The 23,593-nt window shown below is 41.9% G+C and overlaps 3 protein-coding genes across 6 annotated transcripts in view; all 3 read right to left on the reverse strand.

The window, feature by feature from the left end:
• Nucleotides 1–3,999: 3,999 nt before the first annotated feature.
• On the reverse strand, nucleotides 4,000–7,669 carry LOC144068852 (cyclin-dependent kinase inhibitor 1B-like). Of its 4 annotated transcripts, none has more exons than XR_013298320.1 (4): nucleotides 6,292–7,669; nucleotides 6,033–6,129; nucleotides 5,822–5,866; nucleotides 4,000–4,185 (listed from the first exon to the last, which is right to left on the reverse strand). XR_013298320.1 is itself a non-coding variant. In XM_077593741.1 (3 exons), exons 1-2 carry the CDS (start codon nucleotides 6,671–6,673, stop codon nucleotides 6,041–6,043), a joined length of 471 nt encoding a protein of 156 aa, XP_077449867.1. In that variant the 5' UTR covers nucleotides 6,674–7,667; the 3' UTR covers nucleotides 4,842–5,866; nucleotides 6,033–6,040. The 4 variants fall into 4 exon arrangements, 1 of the variants encoding a protein (XP_077449867.1); XR_013298321.1 differs by having other exon boundaries at nucleotides 4,000–4,199; XR_013298322.1 differs by lacking the exon at nucleotides 4,000–4,185 and adding an exon at nucleotides 4,842–5,729.
• A 54-nt stretch (nucleotides 7,670–7,723) lies between these two features.
• On the reverse strand, nucleotides 7,724–10,939 carry cdpf1 (cysteine rich DPF motif domain containing 1). Its single transcript, XM_077593742.1, has 4 exons — nucleotides 10,751–10,939; nucleotides 10,482–10,593; nucleotides 9,861–9,978; nucleotides 7,724–7,817 (listed from the first exon to the last, which is right to left on the reverse strand). The coding sequence occupies exons 1-3, from the start codon at nucleotides 10,861–10,863 to the stop codon at nucleotides 9,868–9,870; spliced, it is 336 nt and encodes a 111-aa protein (XP_077449868.1). The 5' UTR covers nucleotides 10,864–10,939; the 3' UTR covers nucleotides 7,724–7,817; nucleotides 9,861–9,867.
• Nucleotides 10,940–11,951: 1,012 nt separating this feature from the next.
• Nucleotides 11,952–23,593, reverse strand: part of pparaa (peroxisome proliferator-activated receptor alpha a) — a 13,028-nt gene continuing 1,386 nt past the window's right edge. Inside the window, exons 2-8 of the mRNA XM_077593738.1 lie at nucleotides 23,082–23,292; nucleotides 15,646–15,803; nucleotides 14,549–14,687; nucleotides 13,366–13,571; nucleotides 13,023–13,292; nucleotides 12,354–12,597; nucleotides 11,952–12,289 (exon numbers count right to left, since the gene is read on the reverse strand). Coding sequence (XP_077449864.1) covers nucleotides 12,045–12,289; nucleotides 12,354–12,597; nucleotides 13,023–13,292; nucleotides 13,366–13,571; nucleotides 14,549–14,687; nucleotides 15,646–15,803; nucleotides 23,082–23,265 — 1,446 coding nt within the window. The 5' untranslated portion in view covers nucleotides 23,266–23,292 and the 3' untranslated portion in view covers nucleotides 11,952–12,044. The remainder of the gene's footprint in view (nucleotides 12,290–12,353; nucleotides 12,598–13,022; nucleotides 13,293–13,365; nucleotides 13,572–14,548; nucleotides 14,688–15,645; nucleotides 15,804–23,081; nucleotides 23,293–23,593) is intronic.

Consider the following 23,593-nt stretch of genomic DNA (forward strand, 5'->3'; position numbering starts at 1 on the left):
CCCTGTACTTAGTTGACCCTAACTTTTTCAGTCAAAAAAAATGGGCCTGACGTCATTGCGTGCTGTGGTCTGAGGTCGCTCCGCTCGCTTCTAACTTCCTCCAGAAATTGCGTCGACGCACAGCGGGCTAAAAATGTGTTCTACTCCAACCACTGTTGGCTGAAAATAGCCTCCAGAAGGTTTTTTTTTTGTTTTTGTTTTTCACAGCTGATTTATCGTCCTTTGTTTACATTTTGCCGTGTTAGGAACTAGCGTCCGCTACATGAGCGACGAGGTACGTTTGCTCTATTCTTTAGGAACTAAAGGAAACATTTGCTGAATAGCTGGTCGGACCGGTTAGGTCACGGGTGTCAAACTCAGTTTGGTTCGAGGGCCATATTCATGCAAACTAGATCTCGTGTTTGTTTTTGGCCCAGAAGGTAAAAACTTAAATGGCGCTATTGACGCCAATGGCACTGAAAGATGAGCATGAAGTGAATTGGACATCTATTATTGTCAATAGCGGGCGATTTTGCGTCACTTTCGGGAAATTTTGGATCATTTTCTATGGATTTTCAGGGCCTTTTTGGGATGCTTCTTGTTCATATGTCAGTTCCTACTGATTTGGGGGGATTTACAGGTGACATCTGGTTGCTTTTAGGGCATTTATTAACTCATAGGCTGCCACGGAAGACACCGTTTTGACGTCAGGGGGCCAAAAAACAAAAATGACTGCAGATAAGAAATTGAGCAAATTGCAGTAGTAGTGCACATACACACTCAATCACAGAACTCACAAGATCCCCCCCACCACCCCACTATAAATTCCCTAAACATATCACACCCAAAATGAGCTGCAGTTTTTTGGGGGTCATTTTGTTTACTGGCTAGCACATAGCTAGAAAGCTAAACATGAATTCATTTTATTATTCTTTTTTCTTCCAGTTAGTCAGTGCGAATGGCGTATATACTACTTCTCGTTGGCAAGAGGCCGTGCGTTATCCTATTTTGAGGACATTGTGTGCATCATTTTGGGTAATTTTGAAGGAATACAAAAGCAAACAACCCTCGATAGGTTGCATCTGAAAGTCAGGGTGGAGGCGGGGCCAACCCGGGAGAAGAAAGGTATGAAAATGTCAAACATTTAGAATTAAGTCTAGTGTTAGGTTCGATAAAACTTATTTTTGAGTGTGTCTGCATCGTAATCCAAGTTCATTTAAATTTGTTTGTTATGTTACGAGCGTGCTGCCGTGCAAAAAGTCCCACCCCTCTCTCTCTGTCCATCTCTCTCTCCCCTTCAAAAATCCGTATCATTTTAGTACCATTAAACATATTTTAGTAATATTAAACCAAATGGCGAATTAGAACAAATCAAACATTTTTTCCAATCCAATATCCTGTTTTGATGATTTTTTTCAGAGGGTTGGAACGAATTCATTTGTTTTTAGTTCATTTCAATGGGAAACGTTTGTTTGAGTGACGAGAAAAATCGACATACGAGCTCAGTCCCGGAGCGAATCAAGCTCGTATCTCGAGGCACCACTGTATAACTGAGCACACTGACCAGTGTGAGCATCATCAGAAGTCCTCGCTATGGCCACACCAGTATCACAGCTGCCATCACCAAGTGTATGTTTACTACACATAAAGGATCTAAACATAACATTTCATTATTAATATCAATCTTAATCAATGGAACTAGAACAAATCTGGCTTACCTTATTTTTCACGTCTGTCCTTGAGGTCGTCTGGTTTCCATTTATTTCATATTTTACTACACATAAAGGATCTAAACATAACATTTCATTATTAATATCAATCTTAATCAATGGAACTAGAACAAATCTGGCTTACCTTATTTTTCACGTCTGTTCTTGAGGTCGTCTGGTTTCCATTTATTTCATATTTGCCCATTTGAAAACTCACGCACAACTTTACCTCACAACTTTGTTTCGCAGAACAGAACTTTCTGACTCGAAAAACAAAAGATATCCCTCGCTTTTAATGTTTATTCTTCTACTTGCACATAATCTAACTTAAATGATGCACAGTTCTTTTTAACGCTGGTTTGGGGAGTCGAAGTAGCACATTGGCGTTAGCCTAGTTAGCTAGCAATGTCAATGCTAGTGATTGGCTGTTGAGCGTCATTGCATCGCATCCAATGATTGGTTGTTGGGCGTGATTGCATCGCATCCAATGATTGGTTGTTGGGCGTGATTGCATCGCATCCAATGATTGGCTGTTGGGCGTGATTGCATCGCATCCAATGATTGGCTGGACACCTGCCACTCACTGCACTGTGTGCATTGTTTTGGTTGGAAGAACAATGAAATACTAAAAGTAAAATCGACATATTATGACATGGATACTATTTAATAGCACTATTATATTCTTTATGGACCTGAACCGTCTATATAAATAGTAATATAAACAATCAATTCCTTTGGATTAATTTTAAAAAACATTTAAAATGAGCTTGATGCAAATGCAATCCTTTATATTGCATTTCTTTTACTAGTCCTCATTAGAATTGAATCCAAGTTAATCATTCACATTTTACAACATGATACTGCTTATCACAGTATCATTATGAGTTTCGACCATAAACTGACATCATACTAACTTTCAGAGTCTATTTGTGTTTTCAGTTTCTTCTTTTTCAATGGGATAACAAGTAATCAATAAAGGAATTATTTCACATCAAGCTGCATTAATGATCTCTTTCAAAATGGCCCGAAACAACAAAAAAAGTGAGTGTTTCTCATGTGAGGCGCACTACGTGTGAGAAGCTCAGTGTACAAACACCGCGGGCGGTCGGCTCGGGGGATTTACCAGCTTTCGGAAAAAATAAATAAATAAAAACACTTGTGTGTGTGTGTGTGTATGAGGAGTAAAGAAAAAAAAACAAGGCGTGTCACCCTACTCTAAATCAGGCTTTTTGGTTGGGCCGCACAACATGGGCCCACGGGCTCCTTGGCTACATCACATGCTAGCTGACATTTTGCTCAAACGCCAACATTTGTTGACTTAAGGAGTCAAATCAAACCAGTCGATCGATAGCTCGGAACGGCAGTAAAGCTGACCTAGCCACAGATGTGCTGAAAACAAACAGTGAGAAAAAAAATAGCCGCTACCCCCGCGCCGATCAGACATATTGGAACGCTTTGCTTTGACCTGACTGCGACCCACGTGCGAACGCCGACGCTTCCTGTAGCCACACGTCCATCCTCGGGTCAAAACATGAGTCACGGGCCCCGAAGTCCTACTGACTCGGGGGGGGTCGTTCAATGATCGGCGCGTTCTGAAAAGTTAGCCTTTTTTAACGACTAATAAATATGTTAGCGACATGGTGTACCCTATCGACTGATTTATTTTATTTGATCGTGATAATAATTTTAGTATTGGTCCATATATAAAGCGCACTGGATTATAAGGCGCCCTGTCTATTTTGGAGAAAATTTAAGACTTTTATGTGCCCCTTATAGTCGTGAAAATATGGTACATGTCGCTGTAGCGAAAGCAAGATGGCGTGGAAAATCAGGCGTAATTAATAGCAGCTTGCTCGAGGATGTCGCGTTTCCACACGAATAAAAAGATTCTGAGGAAATATCCGCACCGTGCCTTCCTCCAAGTAGTGAGCTCATTCTTTTATAGGCCTTCTGGTGAATATCTATTCATAGACTTCAGCGTTGTTTATGGCCCTCGTTTGTTATCTGGAGCAAAAATTACAGCACATCAACTTGGTTAATGTGACTGCTTTTCCTGACACGGCCGGCCGGAAGGTAATAATAACAACAATAAACAAACATCAAGAGATGGGGGAGGGGGGAAGAAAAAACAGCATGTCATGATATTTGACACTAAAAACGGATTGACAACTGTATTTTCTCGCATATATGCCATATTTGTTGCTAAAAAAACGCTGTCTGAATCAAGGGTACGGCTTATATGCGCATAAATTAGACTTTACGTGCACCAATCTGCAAGGTGACCAAGAAAAAATGCCATAACGCAAGACAATGCGGCCGATACGGTCATTTATTTCAAAATAGAGAAAAGCTAAGCAGGTAAAACGCCAAACAACATGTATTTTGACGTCTATGAATGAAATTCAAGAAAAAAATAAACCGTGTCTTGCATAAAACATGAAAAAAAAACTCACTTACTTGTGCCTGCCATTGCTCGCTCAGGGTGCCGCCATTTTACCTAAGGATGACAAACTAGACTTTTTCTTAAGATTTTCTCTTCAAAGTAACACATTTGTACTTCCTATTAAAACCATGAACATGGAGGTGAAAATTGTGAATCAAGGGGGCGGCTTATACGAGAGAAATCGTAACATTCAACCATTTTAAGGGTGCGGCTTATATGCAGAGTTGGCTTATATGCGAGAAAATACAGTAATTGCAATTTTCTGGGCGGTGTTCGTCAGTGAGGTCAAAGGTCAAACACAGTGGAACTGAGGTATTACCCACATACGCACGCTGATAGCCACAGGAAAAAAAAGGCAGCTAATGAAACGAATTGCAGTGCCCGTGTGTTTTCTGAAAAGAACAGTGTGTACCGTCCTGATGTCCCGCCCCCTCGTCTGCGATTGGCCATGGTCTAAGTGGTGTGCTTTTGCCGGGCTCTCATTGGCCAAGCGGCATGGCATTTTTTTTCTTTCTCTCACATGCCTTCACTGAAACTTTTCTGCCTGCTCGGGCTTTTTTTCTCTTCTTTTTTTTTTCTTTTTAGGCCCATTTGTGCTCACTTACTATCGTGCAGTTGTTGCCAAGTGCATGTGAGGTTACACTAAAAAGGCAAATAAGCTCCCAGTCCATTTAGGATTGGAAATAAAGCATGGAAAACATTTGTAGGGCTCAGTTTGTAACCGTTTATTACTGTTTTAAAAACGATTAGATCATATTTCAAAAAAAAAAAAAAGATGCCGCTTTGGAAAAAAAGCCACATGTACACTCAAACGCAAAACATAAATAAATTAGTATCATTTTTCAGTGTTTTTCATAACAAAAGGCACACAGGTACACTTCGGTTAAAACCCTCACTGAGACAGTGCAAACTTTGTTTAACTGCCCTCAGTATAAAAATTAATCATAGTGCAATTGTATGTTCCACATGAATTTCACATATTTGCATAAGTAGCCCAGTGATTTTTTTTGTTTGTTTTTAAAGAACATCATTCATTATCTGCAATTCGACACAAGGCTAGTCAAATATCTTTTTTTTTTTTTAGTTCTTAGGATTATCGGAAAATACTGTGTAATTTGGTCAAATATTGCTCAGCTAAAAAAGGCGCACTTTGGCAAAACCCTGATTTTTTTTTCAATAAAAATGGTGAAATAAAAGGGGGCACAACAGAAGACCATGTAAACTTTTTGAGCTAAAAATGGAACCTTGCCAATGTAACAAGCTAAAAACACTAACAAGCCATCATGCAAACACAATATATTGAACTTTTCATACAACCCTGACTTGCTAAAATTTAAAAAGACGGAATACCTGAATAACAATACATTTATGACCACTTGCACGAGAAACATCGTTTTCTTTTAAGGTGGAAATTGCACCGCAACTCCCCCCTGTGTCAAAATTCACACATATTCAAAGACACAGGCATAAAAAAAAGCATTCTGCTTTTTTATGTGCTACATATTTAAAAAAAACATCTCTTAAAAATAGATAACACAAAATGGAGGGCCAGGAGGGATGATAATCAATTTGCACACTTGCTACATTGTCTGCTGCTTCTGAGGCAATTTCAGAATAAAAATAATATGAATAAGAGTGCCAAAACTTGATAGTGTATATATTTTTCAGTGCTTTTGCAGCCTCTTATTACCTTCCTTTTTGGGCCTGCTGAGGAATTTCTTCTTGATGCTACATCCTGTAAAAAAAAAAGCAGGGAAGTCCTTGAACGCACCATTTACAAAAACTTGCAATAATCATGTAATCATGCGATCAATTCATGTTTTTTTTTTAAAAAAATATCATGTAAGCTGCGTTTCCTGAGTTTGAAATGTAATAAAAAGCGATAATAAAGTCATTCTGACCTGGTTTATTACACCTCTGCTCCGGACCCCCTGGGCGGCTCGTTGTCGTCGTCTCCCCGGGAATGCGACCTCTTTTTCGGGCACTCGCTCGGCGAACCTGTCGGCAGATAGAAAGTCGTTTAGAAAGAGGAAGGGCGAGATGTAGAATCATTAAAATTAAATGAACAATTGCAGGAAATGCATAAAAGAATAACATTTCAAGGGTGGAGGTCTTTATTTTGATCTCATTTTTAATGGGGCGGGTAGGCGTTGTCGTCACCTGCAGCATCCGACGCTCTTTTCTTGGACGACTCTGTGTTTAGACTCCGTTGAGCCCCCTCGGAATAGCTCCTGCTCGGCTCCCCCAGCCTCTCATGCGACGGCCGGGAGTAAAACTCCGGTGCGTCCCGGGCTTGCGTCCACACAAAGTCGCCACCCGGGAGCGGCCTGTCCTCAACCGGGTCGAAGTTATATCGATCCTCGAAGGAGCGTACGTCCTCCCGAAGGGTGGCCGTTAAACGAGCGTCTATCTCCGCCTGGTCAGGTTTACCGAAAAGGTTCCTGCACACCGGGGGTCGGACGCGATCCTGCTGTCGCGGGTCGCCTCGTCCCAGCGGCGGACTCGCATTGGAAAGACGCACGTCTGACATTTTGTTGCACATATGTTGCGCACGCACACACACACGCACGCACGCACCGCACACACGCAAAAAACACGCTAATCCCAAATAGTATTCCTTAAATCAAAACAGGAAAGCGGGGCGCGTACTCCAGTGCGCCATGCAAAAAAAGTCCCGAAAAAATAATCCACATAAAAGATTTAAAGGGCTCTCCTGTCAAGCGGATAGAAAAAGCTGCAAACTCATCCACACGTAGGCAAAAGTCAGGTCCTAAGAGCCAACATGGCGTTAGAGTGAGAAGACAAGTTGACATGAAGGACTATTTAAACAGAGGAGGTCATTCATTGGTCCACACGCGAATTCGGACCCGCCCACTAAAGGAAAGGCTTTTAAAGGAGCACGAATATAGACAGTGTATATATATGCCGAGATCTCTTACGCCACAGTTAGAGCGTAACTGGTAGCCATCTTTGGACAGAGGCTGATTTTAGGCTTACCGTATTTTCACGACTATATGGCGCATCGTATTTTTTAGCCGAAGTGTCAGTAATGAGTGCCATTTCTGTATTTTAAACAAACAAAGGACGCACCGTTTTTTTAGACGCAGCCAGGCATGGCAAAACTATACCAGTTTAAACATGCACGCTACACCCTCGCGCTAAAAACATGTTTTTAAAAAGGCAAGGGAAGCCAAACTGAGTTCGGTTGTACTTTATTTAGCCATTTTATAATGTACATGTCATCATCACCCACAAATCCATCAAAGTCCTCATTTTCTGTGTCCGAATTGAACAAATCTCCAAATGAGTCATCGAAAACGCTGAGTTTTATACGTTCGTCCAGGCGGCCACAATCCATTCGCAAATAGTAGCTAGCATAACTATTCCAAGGCTGTCTTCCATGGTTCCTGACTGTGTTGATGCCAATCGCCAGGCCAGTATCCATTCGCAAATAGTAGCTAGCTAGTAGCTAGCATAACTATTCCAAGGCTGTCTTCCATGGTTCGCAACTGTGTTGATGCCGCTCGTCAGGCCATTATCCATTCGCAAATAGTAGCTAGCGTAAATATTCCAAGGCTGTCTTCCATGCTTCATAAGCTGTGTTGATGTCGATCGCCAGGCCACAATCCATTGGGTGTATTGACAAAAGAACTACATATCCCAGCAGTCACTGCGCAGTACTTTGTCTACGGGAAAATAGTAGAGTCGGTGTACCCTATCAACTGAGTAATTTTATTTTATCATGATAACAATTTTAATATTGGTCCATATATAAAGCGCACTGGATTATAAGGCGCCCTGTCTATTTTGGAGAATATTTCAGACTTTTATGTGCGCCTTATAGCCGTGAAAATACAGTAGTTTAAAAGAAAAAAAACACATTATACTATAATTCTGGCTGGTATTTGACTTTTTTTTTAAACCACTGGCTGCCGTTGACGTCGACACGCGTTAAATCCGTTTGAGTTGGGAGGGTTGCCAATTCCTTCGCTGCCACCCTTCCTATTAAAATGGATTGGATGTCGACTAGTATTAACTATTTAGAGGGTGCAGCTTGTTCAGACACAATTTTCCATTCGCTGCCAAACCTCACACTGCATATACATTTGGACATCTATTCAGGATAAACTAATTCATAGGACGCTGCCACTTGGCTAGCGAACATATCTTATTTGGACTAATTAGCTGGACTAGAGTTCCATTTTTAGATGCTGCCACTCACATAAACTCATTTAAAGTGTGTAATTGCAAAGTAGTTGCATCGTAAATCACCCACAGTGTGAAATAACCCAACGCATCTAGCCTCATAAATATAATATATCTATGGGATTTAGTGTCATTCTAGGATGGAGTGTCATAAAAAAGAAATCCAATTACAAGTGACACCACTGAATACATAGCGTTCCGTTTACAAGTTGACCTTTCCTTGATGATGTCACAGCGTCCACACAAAGCTTTAATGCTCAAGGCCACTGTAGTAGTACCCAACTTTGTTTGTTTACGGCCGGTTAATCATTTATCAGTCGTTGCAATCTCTTGCTCGGTCAAGAGTTTGCTTGTTTACAGTGAACGGATAAAGTTGGATCATGTTCTGGCGAGGGAGTACTATCACAAGGATCAGCTGACTGCAGACATGTCTACGAGGCGTGATTCAATTGCGGCCGCCCAATCAACAGCGTGATTGAATCATTGTCGATGACTGACGCGAATTAGAGCAGAGTGAAAAGAAAACATTTTCATTAGAAGACTATTTAAATTCCTGCCAGTTGTTACCATTCAAACTAACGGTTGAAACAAATAGCTTGTTGTGAGTACAACCAAAAAAACATGCATTTAAGCGGCCATTAGTCCATAGTTAATTGATTATCAAAGTAATTGTTAGCTATTCTGATCGATTCATCGTTGGGAGATATTGCCACGATTTGTCAAAAGTCTCTTAAAAGTAAATCTATAGTGTATTTATGTTTAATAATGAGGTAAAAGCAGTGGCGGGCCGTCAGGGCCTTCTCTGCTGGCCTAAGAAATATCTGAATCATATATTATATTTTGTCCATCAATACTTATTAAATAATTCCAAATGGTCTGTTAGCTTTCTTTCATTGCTTTCCCCCCTGGTTGCACTGCTTTTACTGCCGGTTCTGATATTTGAAAAGCTTGTGTTTGTATTTAATCACTAAATGCTGCTAGGAAGTGGATTTTACCCCATTTTAGTGCATTTTTTGCCGTTTCGCCATTGACGTCCATCGCTATCTTTTCCTGGGGAAATCTCCTCCCTCGCCCGGTTGTAATGTCTGAAAAGCTCCAGTATTTGTATTTAATCAATAAATGCTGTCTTCGGCTGGATTTTACCCCATTTTTGGGCAATGTTTGCCGGTACGCCATTGACGTTCATCGCTGTCTTTTCCCGGGAAAATCACCCCCCTGGCCCGATTGTAATGTCTGAGAAGCTCCAGTATTTGTATTTAATCATTAAATGCTGCTAGGAAGTGGATTTTACCCCGTCTTTGTGCATTGATTTATTGATTATTTTTTTGTGTCGCAGCATTTTGTGTTATTCTAAAAGAACAAAACAGTCAAGTAGTCGAATAACTGCAAAAAAACAATTGGCGTCTTATCAACTATCAAAATAATTATCTGTAGAAGTCCTGATTCTTTCTCCCCACTCTTCTGCATCAAGTATTGTAGTTCTCAATAACTTCATGAATATAAATACCATATTTAAAAAGTACCGTATGCCTATGATGGTGACTTTTTGGCCAGTTCTATCCGGATCTGGTGGGGAAACTGCTCCAGATTCTTGTTGACACAACGTAGGCAGAACCTCTTGGTGTAGAACAGACTGCAGTCCTTTCAGTTATTGAGAAATAGTTTACAGTAAATAAGACAGCTCAACTTTTTTTGTTTTTTTGGGTGCTAATAAGTACACTGAATTGATTTCACAAAGCTCACTCAGCACATAATGCGCACGGTATCACATGATACATTCAAGGCCTTCTCTGCTGGCCAAAGAAATATCTGAATCATATATTATATTTTGTCCATCAATACTTATGAAATAATTCCAAATGGTCTGTTAGTTTCCTTTCATTGCTTTCCCCCCTGGTTGCACTGCTTCCAGATGTGTGTTTTCATATTGAAGCATTTAACCAATACCATTTCAGCCATTATTTGTTGCCCGCTCGCAATGTCTGAAAGGCTCCAGTATTTGTATTTAATCATTAAATGCTGCTAGGAAGTGGATTTTACGAGTTGAAGGCGCTACGAGAAAATGCACGGACCGCCACTGCATGATAACCAAGTTATAAAAGGCAAACTATCAAAATCACAAGGAAATGAGTACGAATCCTTACCGGACCAACACAAACAGTGACTCCGCATGAGCTGCATTGAGAACCCAAAATGAGAAACTTCTCTTTATCTGGACTGAACGGGTCTTTCGTTACGTAGCATTCTTCCAGTAACCTGTACAAGGACACGTGACATTAATTTAGATGCACAATTATCACAGAATAGCGTGAAATTATGAGGGGGAATAGAAACATGTGGTGCGCTCGTAGGCGCTAATCATGTTAGCATTAGCCCACATATATTTAACATATTTTCCATCTTTTCCACTTACACAATTGCTCTGGTGTTTGGTGGCTTCTGACCGAAGGACGTGTAAGGACAAGACAAACCACACGATTGGCATGTAAATGTCATTTGACGGCGTTCGCGTGTAGTTTCTTCCATTTTTTTTGCTAGCTAAAACAGCTCATTTGTTACTTTGGAGTCAGTTGTTGTTGGGTGAACCTCCACTGCCACCTAGAGGACTGGGGGGAATTTACATCAACAAGGGATTGGTTTTCCAGTTTAAAATGTAATAACAATAATACAAAAAACAGTATTACATTTAAAAAAAGTCAAGCTAAATAAAAAATACAATGGCTCAATTTAGGCAACCGCCATTTGTTCATGCATAATGATTAAAAAGATAAACTTGACATTTTAGGGAGTCAAAATCAAGGTAGTACTTTACAATCACAGGACAAAATGGTTATAAGGATAATTCCACCTAAAGACACCACAACATACTGCTATAAAAGATTTAAATGTTTATTTCACAGCTGTCACCTATGCACAATGACGTCCTAAAAAATGACATTGCACTTTCCAATAATATTGCTCTATAGTTTCAAAGATGAGTTTGACAACATACAACTTTGTGATTGTTAAAACATGTTATTCCAATGTAACACAGTGTATGTAAGATGGGGGACATTATACACTGTTCAAATTGTACATACTGCAATTCTAAATGATTAGCAGTGGAATTGATAAGTAATGCCACACCTTAACTATGATCCAAAAATAAATAAATAAAATCAAAAAAAACCTCCACACACATCTGTTGAAATTTCAGCTATTATGGCTTTTTCCCCACAGTGGTCACTACAGTGTGAGGCACATTCCCACAGTTTAAGGCACAAAACTATCATTACAAAATTCTGACATAATATTGTACAATAGTTTAAAACACTACCATCCCACTTTTAAGGCAACATTTTTGCGGTACTCGGATGATTCGCCAAAAGACGTTTGGCCGACGGACAGTTCGCCGAACGGATGTTTCGCCGAAACGGGATTCGCGCGCTCGCCCCGCCCCCGGATCGTGTGTACATTTTTGCCCTTGTTATTCCTAAATGAATGTTATCTGTAACGGGCCGTATATGGCCCGTGGGCCGAGGTTGAAAAAAATGTACTCACAATTCGGGGGTGGGGCGAGCGCACGAATCCCGTTTCGGCGAAACGTCCATTCGGCGAACTGTCCGTCGGCCAAACGTCTTTCGGCGAATCGTCCGGTCACGCATTTTTGCACGACCTTTGAAAAAAAAAACTACAAATCTACAGTATGTTGTTACGTGCTATAGCAATTAGTACATGTCCCTGTAGATCTCCTGGAGAAGGGGATGAAGCGACGCGTCTTCTGTGGATTTGATTTCCTGCACTAATTTGGCGTGCTGGGTCACCAGTTCCCGCAGGTCTGCTAATTTCTGTAGGAGTCTCGGGAAGAGGAAGGCGTCGTCGGGGTGGTTGGCCTGCAGGTGGAGCCGCAGAGCGAGCACGATGCCTTCCTGAAGCTGCTCTACCAGACTTGCTTCCACCAGACCAGGACGGTCTAAAAGGGGGAGGGAGGGCCATGTCAGGGATTGAAACCATCATCTCCAGGGTCGGAAACTCACCTCCGCAGCAGATGATGGCGGCCACGAAGAGGGCCAGGTCGCTGTCGTCCAGTTCTAGGGAGTTGAAGCGGGCGGCGAACTGGAATTTGGGCTCCATCATGTCGCTGAAGGGCCGCCGCATGCTTTTGAGGAACTCGCGGGTGATGAAGCCGCCCCCGCGCGCCACCAGGAGGCCATCTTTGTTCATGCACGAGGCCAGGAGCGTGAAGAGCGCCTCGTAAACGCCGTACTTGAGGAGAGTCACCTAAAAAAAACAATGGGATTCATGGGGAAGTTTTGCATCCAAAGTAATGGCCGCTATAGGGACTATTTTGTGCGAGCAATTTTGTGAGCCCAAGTGGGAGCCAATAAGGACGCAGAGGTGGGCTGGAGGGCATTTTGAATAGGAGACGAGTCGTCGTAGTTTTTTATGGGTCCATTGACATGGACCTTCGAGTCAAAAGACTCACAAGTGTCCAATGTGTAAACTTTGGCGATGAAGTTTTCCCCTAAAACATTCAACAGGAGGGAGTGAAATGGTTTGAAGTTGGGACATATCAAATTTTAGCTGGGGTCTAATTACTGGATGCTGGTGAGCATTTTTTTTTGCGGGTCGAACAATGGTGGTCTTTGTTGCTCTGAGTTCAAAGTCAAAAGGAATGTTGGGATTATGATCAATGGCTAATATACCTGATCGTTCAAGTCGAGATTCTGGAAGCTAGGAATGGCTTTGGCAAACTCGGTGAGCTCCGTGACCGTCTCCACGGAGGTGCTTTGGCAGCAGTGGAAGAGGCGTGCTTCGGCCTCCCTCTGCCGGAGCCCCCCGCATCCCACGGCGGCGATCAGCACCCCCGCCGGGAGCCCGTCGTCGGGCTCCGCGTGGCTCCTCTTCAACGCCACTTGCGCCGCTAGCGTCTTCTCCGCTAGCTGGAATGTCTCCATGTCGTGGATGACAAAAGGCTTCCGAGAAAGACAAAGCGCGTTACGCGAGCGGAGAGTTGGGAAGAAGTCACGGACGGAAATATCGGCTCACCGGCTCGCTCGCCTTGCCGGTGAGTATGAGCCGAGCTTTGGCTTTGTTCATGTTGAAGTTCTTCATGTAGGCTTTGTGGATGCGCCCGATGAGGACCTTGTGGTCGGAGAGCGTGGGGTTCACTTCCTTCTTCTTCTCCGTCTCCGTCTTGCTCTCGGCCTTCAGCTTCATTTTCTCCGCTTGAGGCATTCGACCAAAGCGGATGGCTGTGGAGCAGATGCCGCCACGTCAGTTCAACGCTAGCATACGGCTAACACACTTACATTACATTTAAATAGCTTAATAAGGCCGTCAGCCGTTTGGTGCCACTATGTAAAACAATTTAAGGCCAACCCCACGTAGTTTGATTGACTAAAAAAAATTAAAAGGACATCCACAGCTTGCTACGACAAAAAACACTATGCTAGCATACGGCTAACACACTTACATTACATTTAAATAGCTTAATAAGGCCGTCTGCTGCTTGGTGCCACTACGTGAAACCAATTTAAGGCCAACTCCAAGTAGTTTGAGTGATTAAAAAAAATTAAAAGGACATCCACAGCTTGCTACGACAAAAAACACTATGCTAGCATACGGCTGACACACTTACATTACATTTAAATAGCTTAATAAGGCTGTCTGCTGCTTGGTGCCACTACGTAAAACAATTTAAGGCCAACCCCACGTAGTTTGAGTGATTAAAAAAATTAAAAGGACATCCACAGCTTGCTACGACAAAAAACACTATGCTAGCATACGGCTAACACACTTACATTATATTTAAATAGCTTAATAAGGCTGTCTGCTGCTTGGTGCCACTACGTAAAACAATTTAAGGCCAACCCCACTTAGTTTGATTGATTAAAAAAATTAAAAGGACAGCCACAGCTTGCTACAACAACAAAAAACACTATGCTAACATGCGGCTAACACACTTACATTACATTTAAATAGCTTAATAAGTCTGTAAAAAAAATGAAAAGGACATTCACAGCTTGCTATGATAGCACACTGCTAATTGACGTAAAGAGGTTATTATGGCTGAATAAGGCTCTGTCTACTACGTGAAAACAATTTAGGGCTATCTAAGCATGGATTTGTTTCAAAAGTATGGATATCCACAGTACGCTACGGCGAAGTTGTTATGTTAAGCAATACCTTAAACATGTTAACAGTGTTAATCGGCAAAACGCAGTCTCACCATTGTGGGACATTCCCACCGAGAGGCACTTGTGGAAGCGACAGTACTGGCACTTGTTTCGGTTCTTCTTGTGGATTTTGCAGTGCCGTTCGCACTTTTCGTATTCCAGTTTCAGTCGCAGGGTTCTCCTGAAGAAACCCTAGAAAGGACATGATGTGAGACAATAAACTTCAATACAGTGGTACCTCGACCTACGATCAGCTCTACCTCGAGTTACGAAAAACTTGACATAGGATCTCAGTCCCGGAACGGATTAAGCTCGTATGTCAAGGTCCCACTGTAAATAAATCAAAATCAATGAACCCCTCTGAAAGACTTGTATTTTTTCCACTCTACTTCTGTCTTTAACATAATCCCGTCGCCATTGGTACCTTCAGGTGCCCGGTCAGTGCACTTTATGTGTTCTTAAATAAACCCGAGTCAAATGACACCTTTCTAAGACCCTCAAAGAAATTGCTACCAGATGTCAGACATATTATGAGCCACGGCAACATTCTCACGTATGATCAAGAGGTAAACCTGACATTGTGGACTATAAAGAGTTTGTAACTTCAACTTGTTCCCATTGATATGAATACCCTGGCACTATGTGGAAAACCGAATAAAAACAATTCCATGCGCGTGACCAGAGGTGGTACTGTGATTTACAACACCCAAATAAAGGGCAATGACAGGTCGCACAATACCTATCATAAAAGTGAATAACGATTGGAGGCTAACAATGAGTGGTGCGACTGATTTGAAATGAATAGATACATACTATGCACTATGCTAGCACATTAGCTGGACAATGAAAATGAATAGATACATTCTATGCACTATGCTAGCGCGTTAGCTGGACAATGAATTTTGTTCATCGTAATTGTAGCGACAATATTAGACATCCCGTTTGATTTCCACGTGTAAGCGCGAGCGTCACTGACGCTGGCTGGAAGCCAAGCGGGGGAGAGGTGACGACTCACCCAAGGCCGTCACGTCCCCGACCTACCATGCTAGCTAGCCCTGGAACTTTCCACTGGCCTCCCACTGGTCACGTACCTCCACGTGCTAAACGCTAATGTGACCTTACGCGGGGATGTGACCTGTTTTAGCCTCACCTTGCAACCCTCACAGGCGTGGACTCCGTAGTGGAAGCCTGACGCTTTATCGGAACACACTTTGCACTCCAGGCTGAGGGGGCCCGAGGTCTCGCCAGGCTCCGCCGCCGCCTCCCGACAGCCCACCGGTGACGGACTGGAGGCTGGAGTCAACGTGTCTGCGCCCAGATAACAAAAATACAGCGGGTTAACCTTCTCAAAAATCAATGATGCAAAACTAGACCACTAGATCTTCCTACACCAGAGAATCCGGGATGTAATAAATCACCACGGGAGAAAAACATGGTTCAAAAATAGGCATTCATAACGCTAACTTTCAGGGAACTTCTAGTCCAGGGGTGTCAGACTCGGGTTGGTTCGCGGACCGCTTTAACATCAACTCGATTTCATGTGGGCCGGACCATTTTAGATATAATATTTAGATTTTTTTTATTTAAAAGGATAAAAAGAACTGGATTAAAAGCCCTGAATATTCAGTTTTTTATAGATCTAAAACAATGTTTATTTTAGCTTTTTTTAAATATATTTTTAGATTTTACAAAATGATTTTTGAACTAAAACACAGAAAAAAATCGATTAAAAAATGAAAGTTATTGATTTAAAAGGGGGAAAATCAGGAAATTTAATATACATCTATACTCTTTGTGGAGTATGGAATGTATTCTTATGCTTTTTATTAGTCAATAGGTTTATTTAGTTTAGTCACTAGAATAGAATTTTGCATGACCTAGCGGAAATTTCCGTCCGTGACACCTATGAGTTGGGGGCGCGTCATCTACCATGACACTCCCATTTCTTTGTTCACAGTTTCCCGCCTTCTGTCTGTACCTATGTCACATGACCTTTGTCAATAAAACTAGTCGACCTGCTGGGGGGATTCAGGGAGTTCAAACTAGTCAGGCTGGAGGATAGACGCGCTCCTGCTGCTGGCTGCTCTGACCCCCTCCTTCAGCTGAAGCTAGATAAAACTCATCATGGCCGACTCTGTGTGCTTCCTCTAATTCGAAGTTATTGAATGTTTATCGATTAGATCCAACATTTTCTGGTGCCTTAGAAACCCGGGAGATTCATTTCTGAATTTTCGGACCGCGGTGGACTGAAAGCCGAGAATACTGACGTCAGCTACTCTTACTTTGAAAGAGAGGGCAGTTCGGTTGATCGCGGCCCGGTTGCAGAACGAACCCCCATCGGAAAAGAGGAGGCACAAGAGACGGACGGTAAGGGGCTGTTTAAAATTAATTTATAGAACAAGTCTGGCGAAAATCCCGTTTTTCATTCGTGGAATAGTCGAGAAAAACGCTCCAAAAGTGGGAGATAATTTGTGCATACTGTTGAGAAGTACGTATGTCGGAAAAAAAGGAAAATAAATACGTAAGGTATGCAACGGACGTACATTTAGTCGGTCTGGCCAACTAAATGTCGATCCAGGAGGTGGGCTGGTGACGCGGCTTAACCTAGGGTGGGGGTTAAAAGTCCCCCTAAAATAGGGGTTAGAGTCCCCATTGTTAAAAGGATTTTCGGAGATTGTTAAAAATAAACCTTCAAAAAATACTGCACCCGATGAGTAAGAAAGCGCTAGATTAAAAAGTATAGTACTACTATTATATAAACCAGAAGCGTTTGTTAAGAACCGGAAGTAGGCCGTGACGCGCTTTAAGACGCGCTCGGTATGCGCTTGGTATGCGCTCATGAATCGAGAGGATTGAAGAGAATAACGGTTAAAAAGACGGCGTAGACGGATAAATAGGATAATAAAAGATAAGTATTAAAGAGATAATAAATTAGATGGGACGTCCCTAAAGAATCGCCGTAAAATATCGCCTTAAATGTATTAATAGCGTAACATGTGACCATTGTTTAAAAAAAAAAAAAAACGTTCAAACAAAGGGACGTGAAGTAAGAAGATGTGAAATTCATGCTGAGAGATTTTCCTGATCATTGAAGAATGAAACAAAAACATGGTTAACATGCTTGTGAAGATTCTGGACAGATAGGATGAGGAGCTGCTTTAGGTGGTTGTCTTTCCTCAAGAAACTTTCTATCTTCATGGAGAACAAGAATGATATGTTTTTCACATGTACTAGTCACACATTTCAAAATTGGGGCCCTCCCTATGAACATCATTGAACATGAGCTCAAGAGGTACGACCTTTGGCAAGATGAGCTAAGAGGAAGGCCTATGAGGAATTCTCAGAGAACCAAAATCTGAAGAAGGAACATGAGAATTCCCTTAAAAAGTCTGCCTGCTTTTGAATCTTGCTGAAGACACACACAGAACAAAGGAAGAAAATGGCCGAAAAATGTGGAGCAGGCAAGAAGCCCACTTTACAGCCGGCCCCCCTTCACAGATGCGGACACCCCTCACCCACCAAGCACACCCGGTGCAAACAAAAAGAGGGGGGTCCCCCAAAGCTCTTAGTGCCCCTTTTCACACCTAGAGTCAGGAGAGAGCCCACACCAGCCCAGCCCAAGGCCCCCTCCCCCTGCACAAAGAGAGAGAGGAACCACAGCATGCAAATGCCACTGCAGGTTTGAACCTAAATCACTTGAGTCCGATTGTCTCCCCACGGAGGGGGAGGGAAGGAGAGAGAGACAGAGAGATGACAGTGTTGTAATATATTAGTGACAAATTATGGGTCCTTTATTAAACACTGATATTTATTTATATTAGGAAATGCCTAGTGAAAGGTTATTTTCCCTAAATTGTAATTGAGGTAATAGTGAGCACAGAAAATGGCTCTTATTTTAAATAAAACTGCCTTCTTAGAGCGGATAGGAATTCAGCCAGAGCTTTAACTATTTGTTTTAGAAATATGAGAGTGATTTGCGATTTAGACTTAAGTATTAAGAATCATCCAAATTATTAATGATATCAAACATGAAGACAATGCAGAAATGGCATTGATCCAAATTATTAGGTAAATTGTAGCTGGCAAGTTTAGATAAAATAATTAATTTAGGATAGGCATAATTTCGCTGAGATGCAATAAACATCATGACTTGTGATCAGTGCACGGATGACAATTCATTGTTTTGCCCATCAACACATGGAATATGCTTTAGCGTGGTTCATATTAATGACCATTAGAATATTAATTGCATTAGAATCGAACAATTGATGCCAACCAAACAACATTGACCTATTTCCTTTTAGAATGACTTGCCATGACACAGCGAAAGGTGGTTAGCTGCCAAGAAGCCCCAGGACTGGGGATGGCGCTCTTCACCAGTGATAAAAAAATTGCAGACCACGGATGTCTGAAAATGAGTGAGCGTGAATGGTTGTTTGTCCTTTTTGTGTTTTTGATTGGCCGACCACCGAGATATGATCAATCGGTTAGGTATCAAGGTGGAAAATGATTTAGCAAATTGGAATCGATTTCGGAATTCGCCAATAAGCCCGTTCCAGGGATGGCAACGACAAATTATGGAAAAATATTTTGTCCAAGGAATTTTTTAATGGAAAAAGCAGCAGTACTCCAAATGTGAAAATTGAAGTGGAGAAACAAATCTGCTATGCAAAATTTAGGAGCACTGAAAAGACAGTGCTTGATACCAAATTCCAAAGTACTATTGATTTATTGTGATAATGGCATCCAAATTGTGTTAACAGAATAATTGACTGAATTGACAAAAGTTTCCATATTTCGTTCCGGAAAAATATGGAAATCCAATTTAGTGGAATGTACCAAACGCCATTATTAACTACACGATTGGAATTGGAGGATGAGGTTAATCATATGTCTGCATAAAAGAAAAAAAACTTTAAAGAAACGCATTAATTTTGGGTTGGCAGAGGGAGATTGCATTTCTCAACAGGAAACATGATGAGCAACCCAGGATGAGAGTGCAAATGTTCCTGACCAAACCAGCAGACATGAAAATAGCGGATCCATTTTGTGCTCTGTAAGAAGGTTCTCTCAGTTGAAACGTATGCGGAGGCAGGTAAGATAAACTTTTTGACGTGATAAAACGTAATGGAAAGCACTCCAATATTGATTGGAAAGATTATTGCTCGAGGAGCAATGCGATAAACCATAAGGAACTTTTTATATTGGTTTTATTGTCTCCATAAAAAAAAGATGAAAGCGTTTCAATTGAGACCAAACCTTCTTACAGATTTTTAAAGTAAACAATTAGAGAGAAAAGAGAAACTACAATGGATAGAAATGTAACTAGATTTTAATTTTATGCCTGACTATTGAGAAATATTGATTAAGAAAGTTTTATAGGAGCTGATTGGCAAACTCCAAAGACAATGGAATGTTACATTTGATAAAAAGACTACTAGTTTGGGATATTTTGAATTTCAAAAAACTGAGTTCATATGCAACGCGATACACATTGTTAATTGAATTGGGACTTGATTGGTATGCATTTTAAAAGTAATGGGCTTTAATTGCTCTAAAAGACACAGTTATGCTAAAAATGTTGACCCTGACAAACAAGGGGTGGTTACATTTTAGTGGGTTCAATTCTATTCAGAATTATAAATGTGTGCATTTTGTTTTTGGATATTAATTGATGTGAATCTAAACTATTACAGAGAACGGCAAAGCTGTTTTCCTGAGGAGAAAGCAGCCTGGTTTGCTTTTGTATTTTTCCTATTTTTAGTATGATTAGTTAATTTGTGTAATTGCAGGAAAGGAAAAAACAAATATAGTTCTTGATCTTAACAAGGAAGCAGTGATCAAAATAGAATACCAGCTAGCATATTTAATTTTGACTGATAGGCATTTAAGCTTTTCACAAACTATAGTGATGGAATAAGTAAGATTGTTGTGATTTTTGTTCATTGGGGTATTAAGCCCAACCTAATAGCTGTCTGCAGATGTTGAGTACGTGTTTGAAGACAGCGACAGAGTGCGGCAGCTGGGGAGGCAGCGCGGACACTTGCTGCACAGTATGCACAGCAACAAGGGCTGAGCCGATCTCAAGAACAGTCTGCAGACGACCTGTACACAGCTAAAGGCCTACAGTGCCTACCAAAAATGTACTCCAAAATTGAGCCATGGACAATGTCTCAACAGGGGGGAGATATGGACATCGAAATACCTACTTTTAAAATTTTTGTAGGAACTGTTTAATTTGTTACAGATATAATGTGCAAGATGACCTCAGGCCCAAACGAGGCCAATGTCCAAGAGTGTGGGACTGGTAGAGCAAACAAATAGTACGATAAAACCAAGGCTTAAGAAAACCATGGAAGAGACTAAGGAAGGAGAGAAACTTATCCAAAGAACATGTAAGCTGCCGTGATCTTTCTGTATATCTTGCAGGAGGTGGTGAAGCCAGGTGACTGGATCCTGATCCGAGTCATAAAAGGAAGTCCTGGTTCTCTCCACGATGGGAAGACCCATTCGTGGCCCAACTCACCAACCTCCACAGCAGCAAAGATCACTGAAAAGTCAAAGTCGATTCATCAGGTCAAGGTCGTTCGAGACAGGTGACTCTGAGTGGACTAAGTCGGACGGTGTCAAAACCCTTGTCCGTGAAGAAACTCATCTGACGTCTACTCACCTGCCACGAGCACCCCTCACTTAACCCTGACCTCCCATAGACTTTGCACCTCTATACAGAAGCCACAGTGAAAGCTGTTGCCACCCACATCACAGTGACTGGACTGTCAGTGACTGCACTGTCAGTGACAACCTGGGCGTATCTGAACGCCCCGCCCACAGAGACTCGAGTTGGAAAACAAGTGCAGGAAACGTCCTGCCTCATCACTGGAAAGGCAGAGCCAAGCGGTCCGCTCTTGGATGGGGACCCAACCTACATCAACATCGGGGTTCCCCGTCGCATACCAGATGAGTATAAGCTCGCTGACCAAATTGCACGTTCATCCCGAACAACACAGCAGCTGACGGGAGTTTAACCAAGGCCCTGGAGGGTCTTCGATCCCTCAACAGCAAGATGAAAGAACAATCTGGAGAAATACTATGGAGAAGATGTGTGGTATAATTTCATGGTGTTCCAGAAGAAACTGATTGTTGCAAATGAAAGTTGTGTGTAGCCGTATACCCATTTCCACAGGTATCCTGACATCCTGAATTCACTGGGTCTAGACGCCACACTTAAATCTGCAGTGGTGCAGATGAGATGCATTCCTTTTAAGGGGAGTGAACATAACAGTAAGAGATAAGAGATCAAAATCAGTGCAAAATCCGTGCAATTCAAACCACGTGATGCAATCTGGGGTAGTGATGTTCCTGGTGACCATAAGTTGTGGTCCGCCCCCCAGAAAAGCATACGGTTGCTACTTTCCCAACTTGGGGTGGATAAAGTTATGCTTCGTGTAAAGACATTGAACTGTTACATGAGTGCTCATTAACCAAACTGTCAAAGCCCTTAGGGATGTTGCGGGACGGAGGATGGAGGTGTGTGTGCCATGATGGGAGAACACTGCTGCACCTTCATCCCAGACGAAACCAGTCAATGCTGTTTAAATTTGCAACTCCCTCATTTGCGATTTTGTTTCTGTTCTGTATTTTTTCTATGTGTGTAATCCCCTGTATCAAAGTTATGATTTGAAACACTATCCAGCACACGCTGGTAGCTTACAGTGACATACAGTATCACCGCATGGCAAACCATACTGGAGATTATTGCGCTTTCAAAGTGTGACGAGCCTCAGTTTGTCGAGTCGTCCGGGTAATTGTACTTGTCTTGACTTAAAAAATTGTGTTCGCTCATTAAGAGGGACGCAGAGGAATTTTTCTCGAATGACGCTAAATACCTCGAGTTTTTCGCCTCTGCCTTGACAAGTGATTTTATTATTTTCCATACCCTGTTGAAAGTAACTGTTGATGATATTTGTATTCTAGAACCTGGATAGGAGGGATATAAATTGATGTCTAATGAAAATTCTTTCATAGTAACTACAGGGGGGAAATGTGGAGTATGGAATGTATTCTTATGCTTTTTATTAGTCAATAGGTTTATTTAGTTTAGTCACTAGAATAGAATTTTGCATGACCTAGCGGAAATTTCCGTCCGTGACACCTATGAGTTGGGGGCGCGTCATCTACCATGACACTCCCATTTCTTTGTTCACAGTTTCCCGCCTTCTGTCTGTACCTATGTCACATGACCTTTGTCAATAAAACTAGTCGACCTGCTGGGGGGATTCAGGGAGTTCAAACTAGTCAGGCTGGAGGATAGACGCGCTCCTGCTGCTGGCTGCTCTGACCCCCTCCTTCAGCTGAAGCTAGATAAAACTCATCATGGCCGACTCTGTGTGCTTCCTCTAATTCGAAGTTATTGAATGTTTATCGATTAGATCCAACACTCTTCATTTGAATTTGATCCTAAAACAGAAAGTCGGCACTAATGACTTACTTTCCCAGGCCACACAAAATGATAAGGCGGGCCAGATTTGGCCCCCGGGCCGCCACTTTGACACAGGTGTTCTAGTCAGTGACGAACTGCTAACTCACCCAAAGCAATGAAGTTCTCCGACTCCGAACGGGCACTCGGGTACTCTGGGAAATCAAACCCAAGAGTGTCCTCTCCAATGGATTGAGAGATGTCCTGAAGGTCCTCCATGAGGTCGTCACAAAGCGGGCTGTCCAGGAGGGAGTCCCCCAATGGAGATGGAGGACTGTAGAGATCCCCAGCCATGGTTGGATGAAGACCTCACTCCCTAGGCTACAAGAAGAAGGTCTTAATCAATCTGTTTGAGCCATTCCACAATAACAAACAGAAGATATTTCCCTGCGAATTGTTGTAATGTCTGTCTACACCAGTTGCACCACTGTTATAGAAACTGACTTTGTTGGTGTCAGCCAATGAGGACGTTGAAATGTGAAATTACAGTTGGCTCGTGTATTTTTTTTCTACAGCATTTAAAACTAGATGTACTGATGTTATATCCTCATCAGGCATTCATTGTGTTTTACTTCCTCTACGGGGAGAATTTTTAAGGTCACAGGAGAGGAAACGGGCTTAG

The sequence above is a fragment of the Stigmatopora argus genome, chromosome 23, assembly GCF_051989625.1.
Source record: "Stigmatopora argus isolate UIUO_Sarg chromosome 23, RoL_Sarg_1.0, whole genome shotgun sequence".
Classification (NCBI taxonomy): Eukaryota; Metazoa; Chordata; class Actinopteri; order Syngnathiformes; family Syngnathidae; genus Stigmatopora; species Stigmatopora argus.

Bases quoted from the DNA above. Each gene is read 5' to 3' on its own strand.
- LOC144068852 (XM_077593741.1), bottom strand. From the start codon at position 6,673: ATGTGCAACAAAATGTCAGACGTGCGTCTTTCCAATGCGAGTCCGCCG. The intron at 6,130-6,291 runs GTGACGACAACG...ATCTGCCGACAG, and splicing joins AAGAGCGTCGGATGCTGCAG to GTTCGCCGAGCGAGTGCCCG.
- cdpf1 (XM_077593742.1), bottom strand. From the start codon at position 10,863: ATGGAAGAAACTACACGCGAACGCCGTCAAATGACATTTACATGCCAA. The intron at 10,594-10,750 runs GTAAGTGGAAAA...GTCCTTGTACAG, and splicing joins CCAAACACCAGAGCAATTGT to GTTACTGGAAGAATGCTACG. The intron at 9,979-10,481 runs GTAAGGATTCGT...AATAACTGAAAG, and splicing joins TCACTGTTTGTGTTGGTCCG to GACTGCAGTCTGTTCTACAC.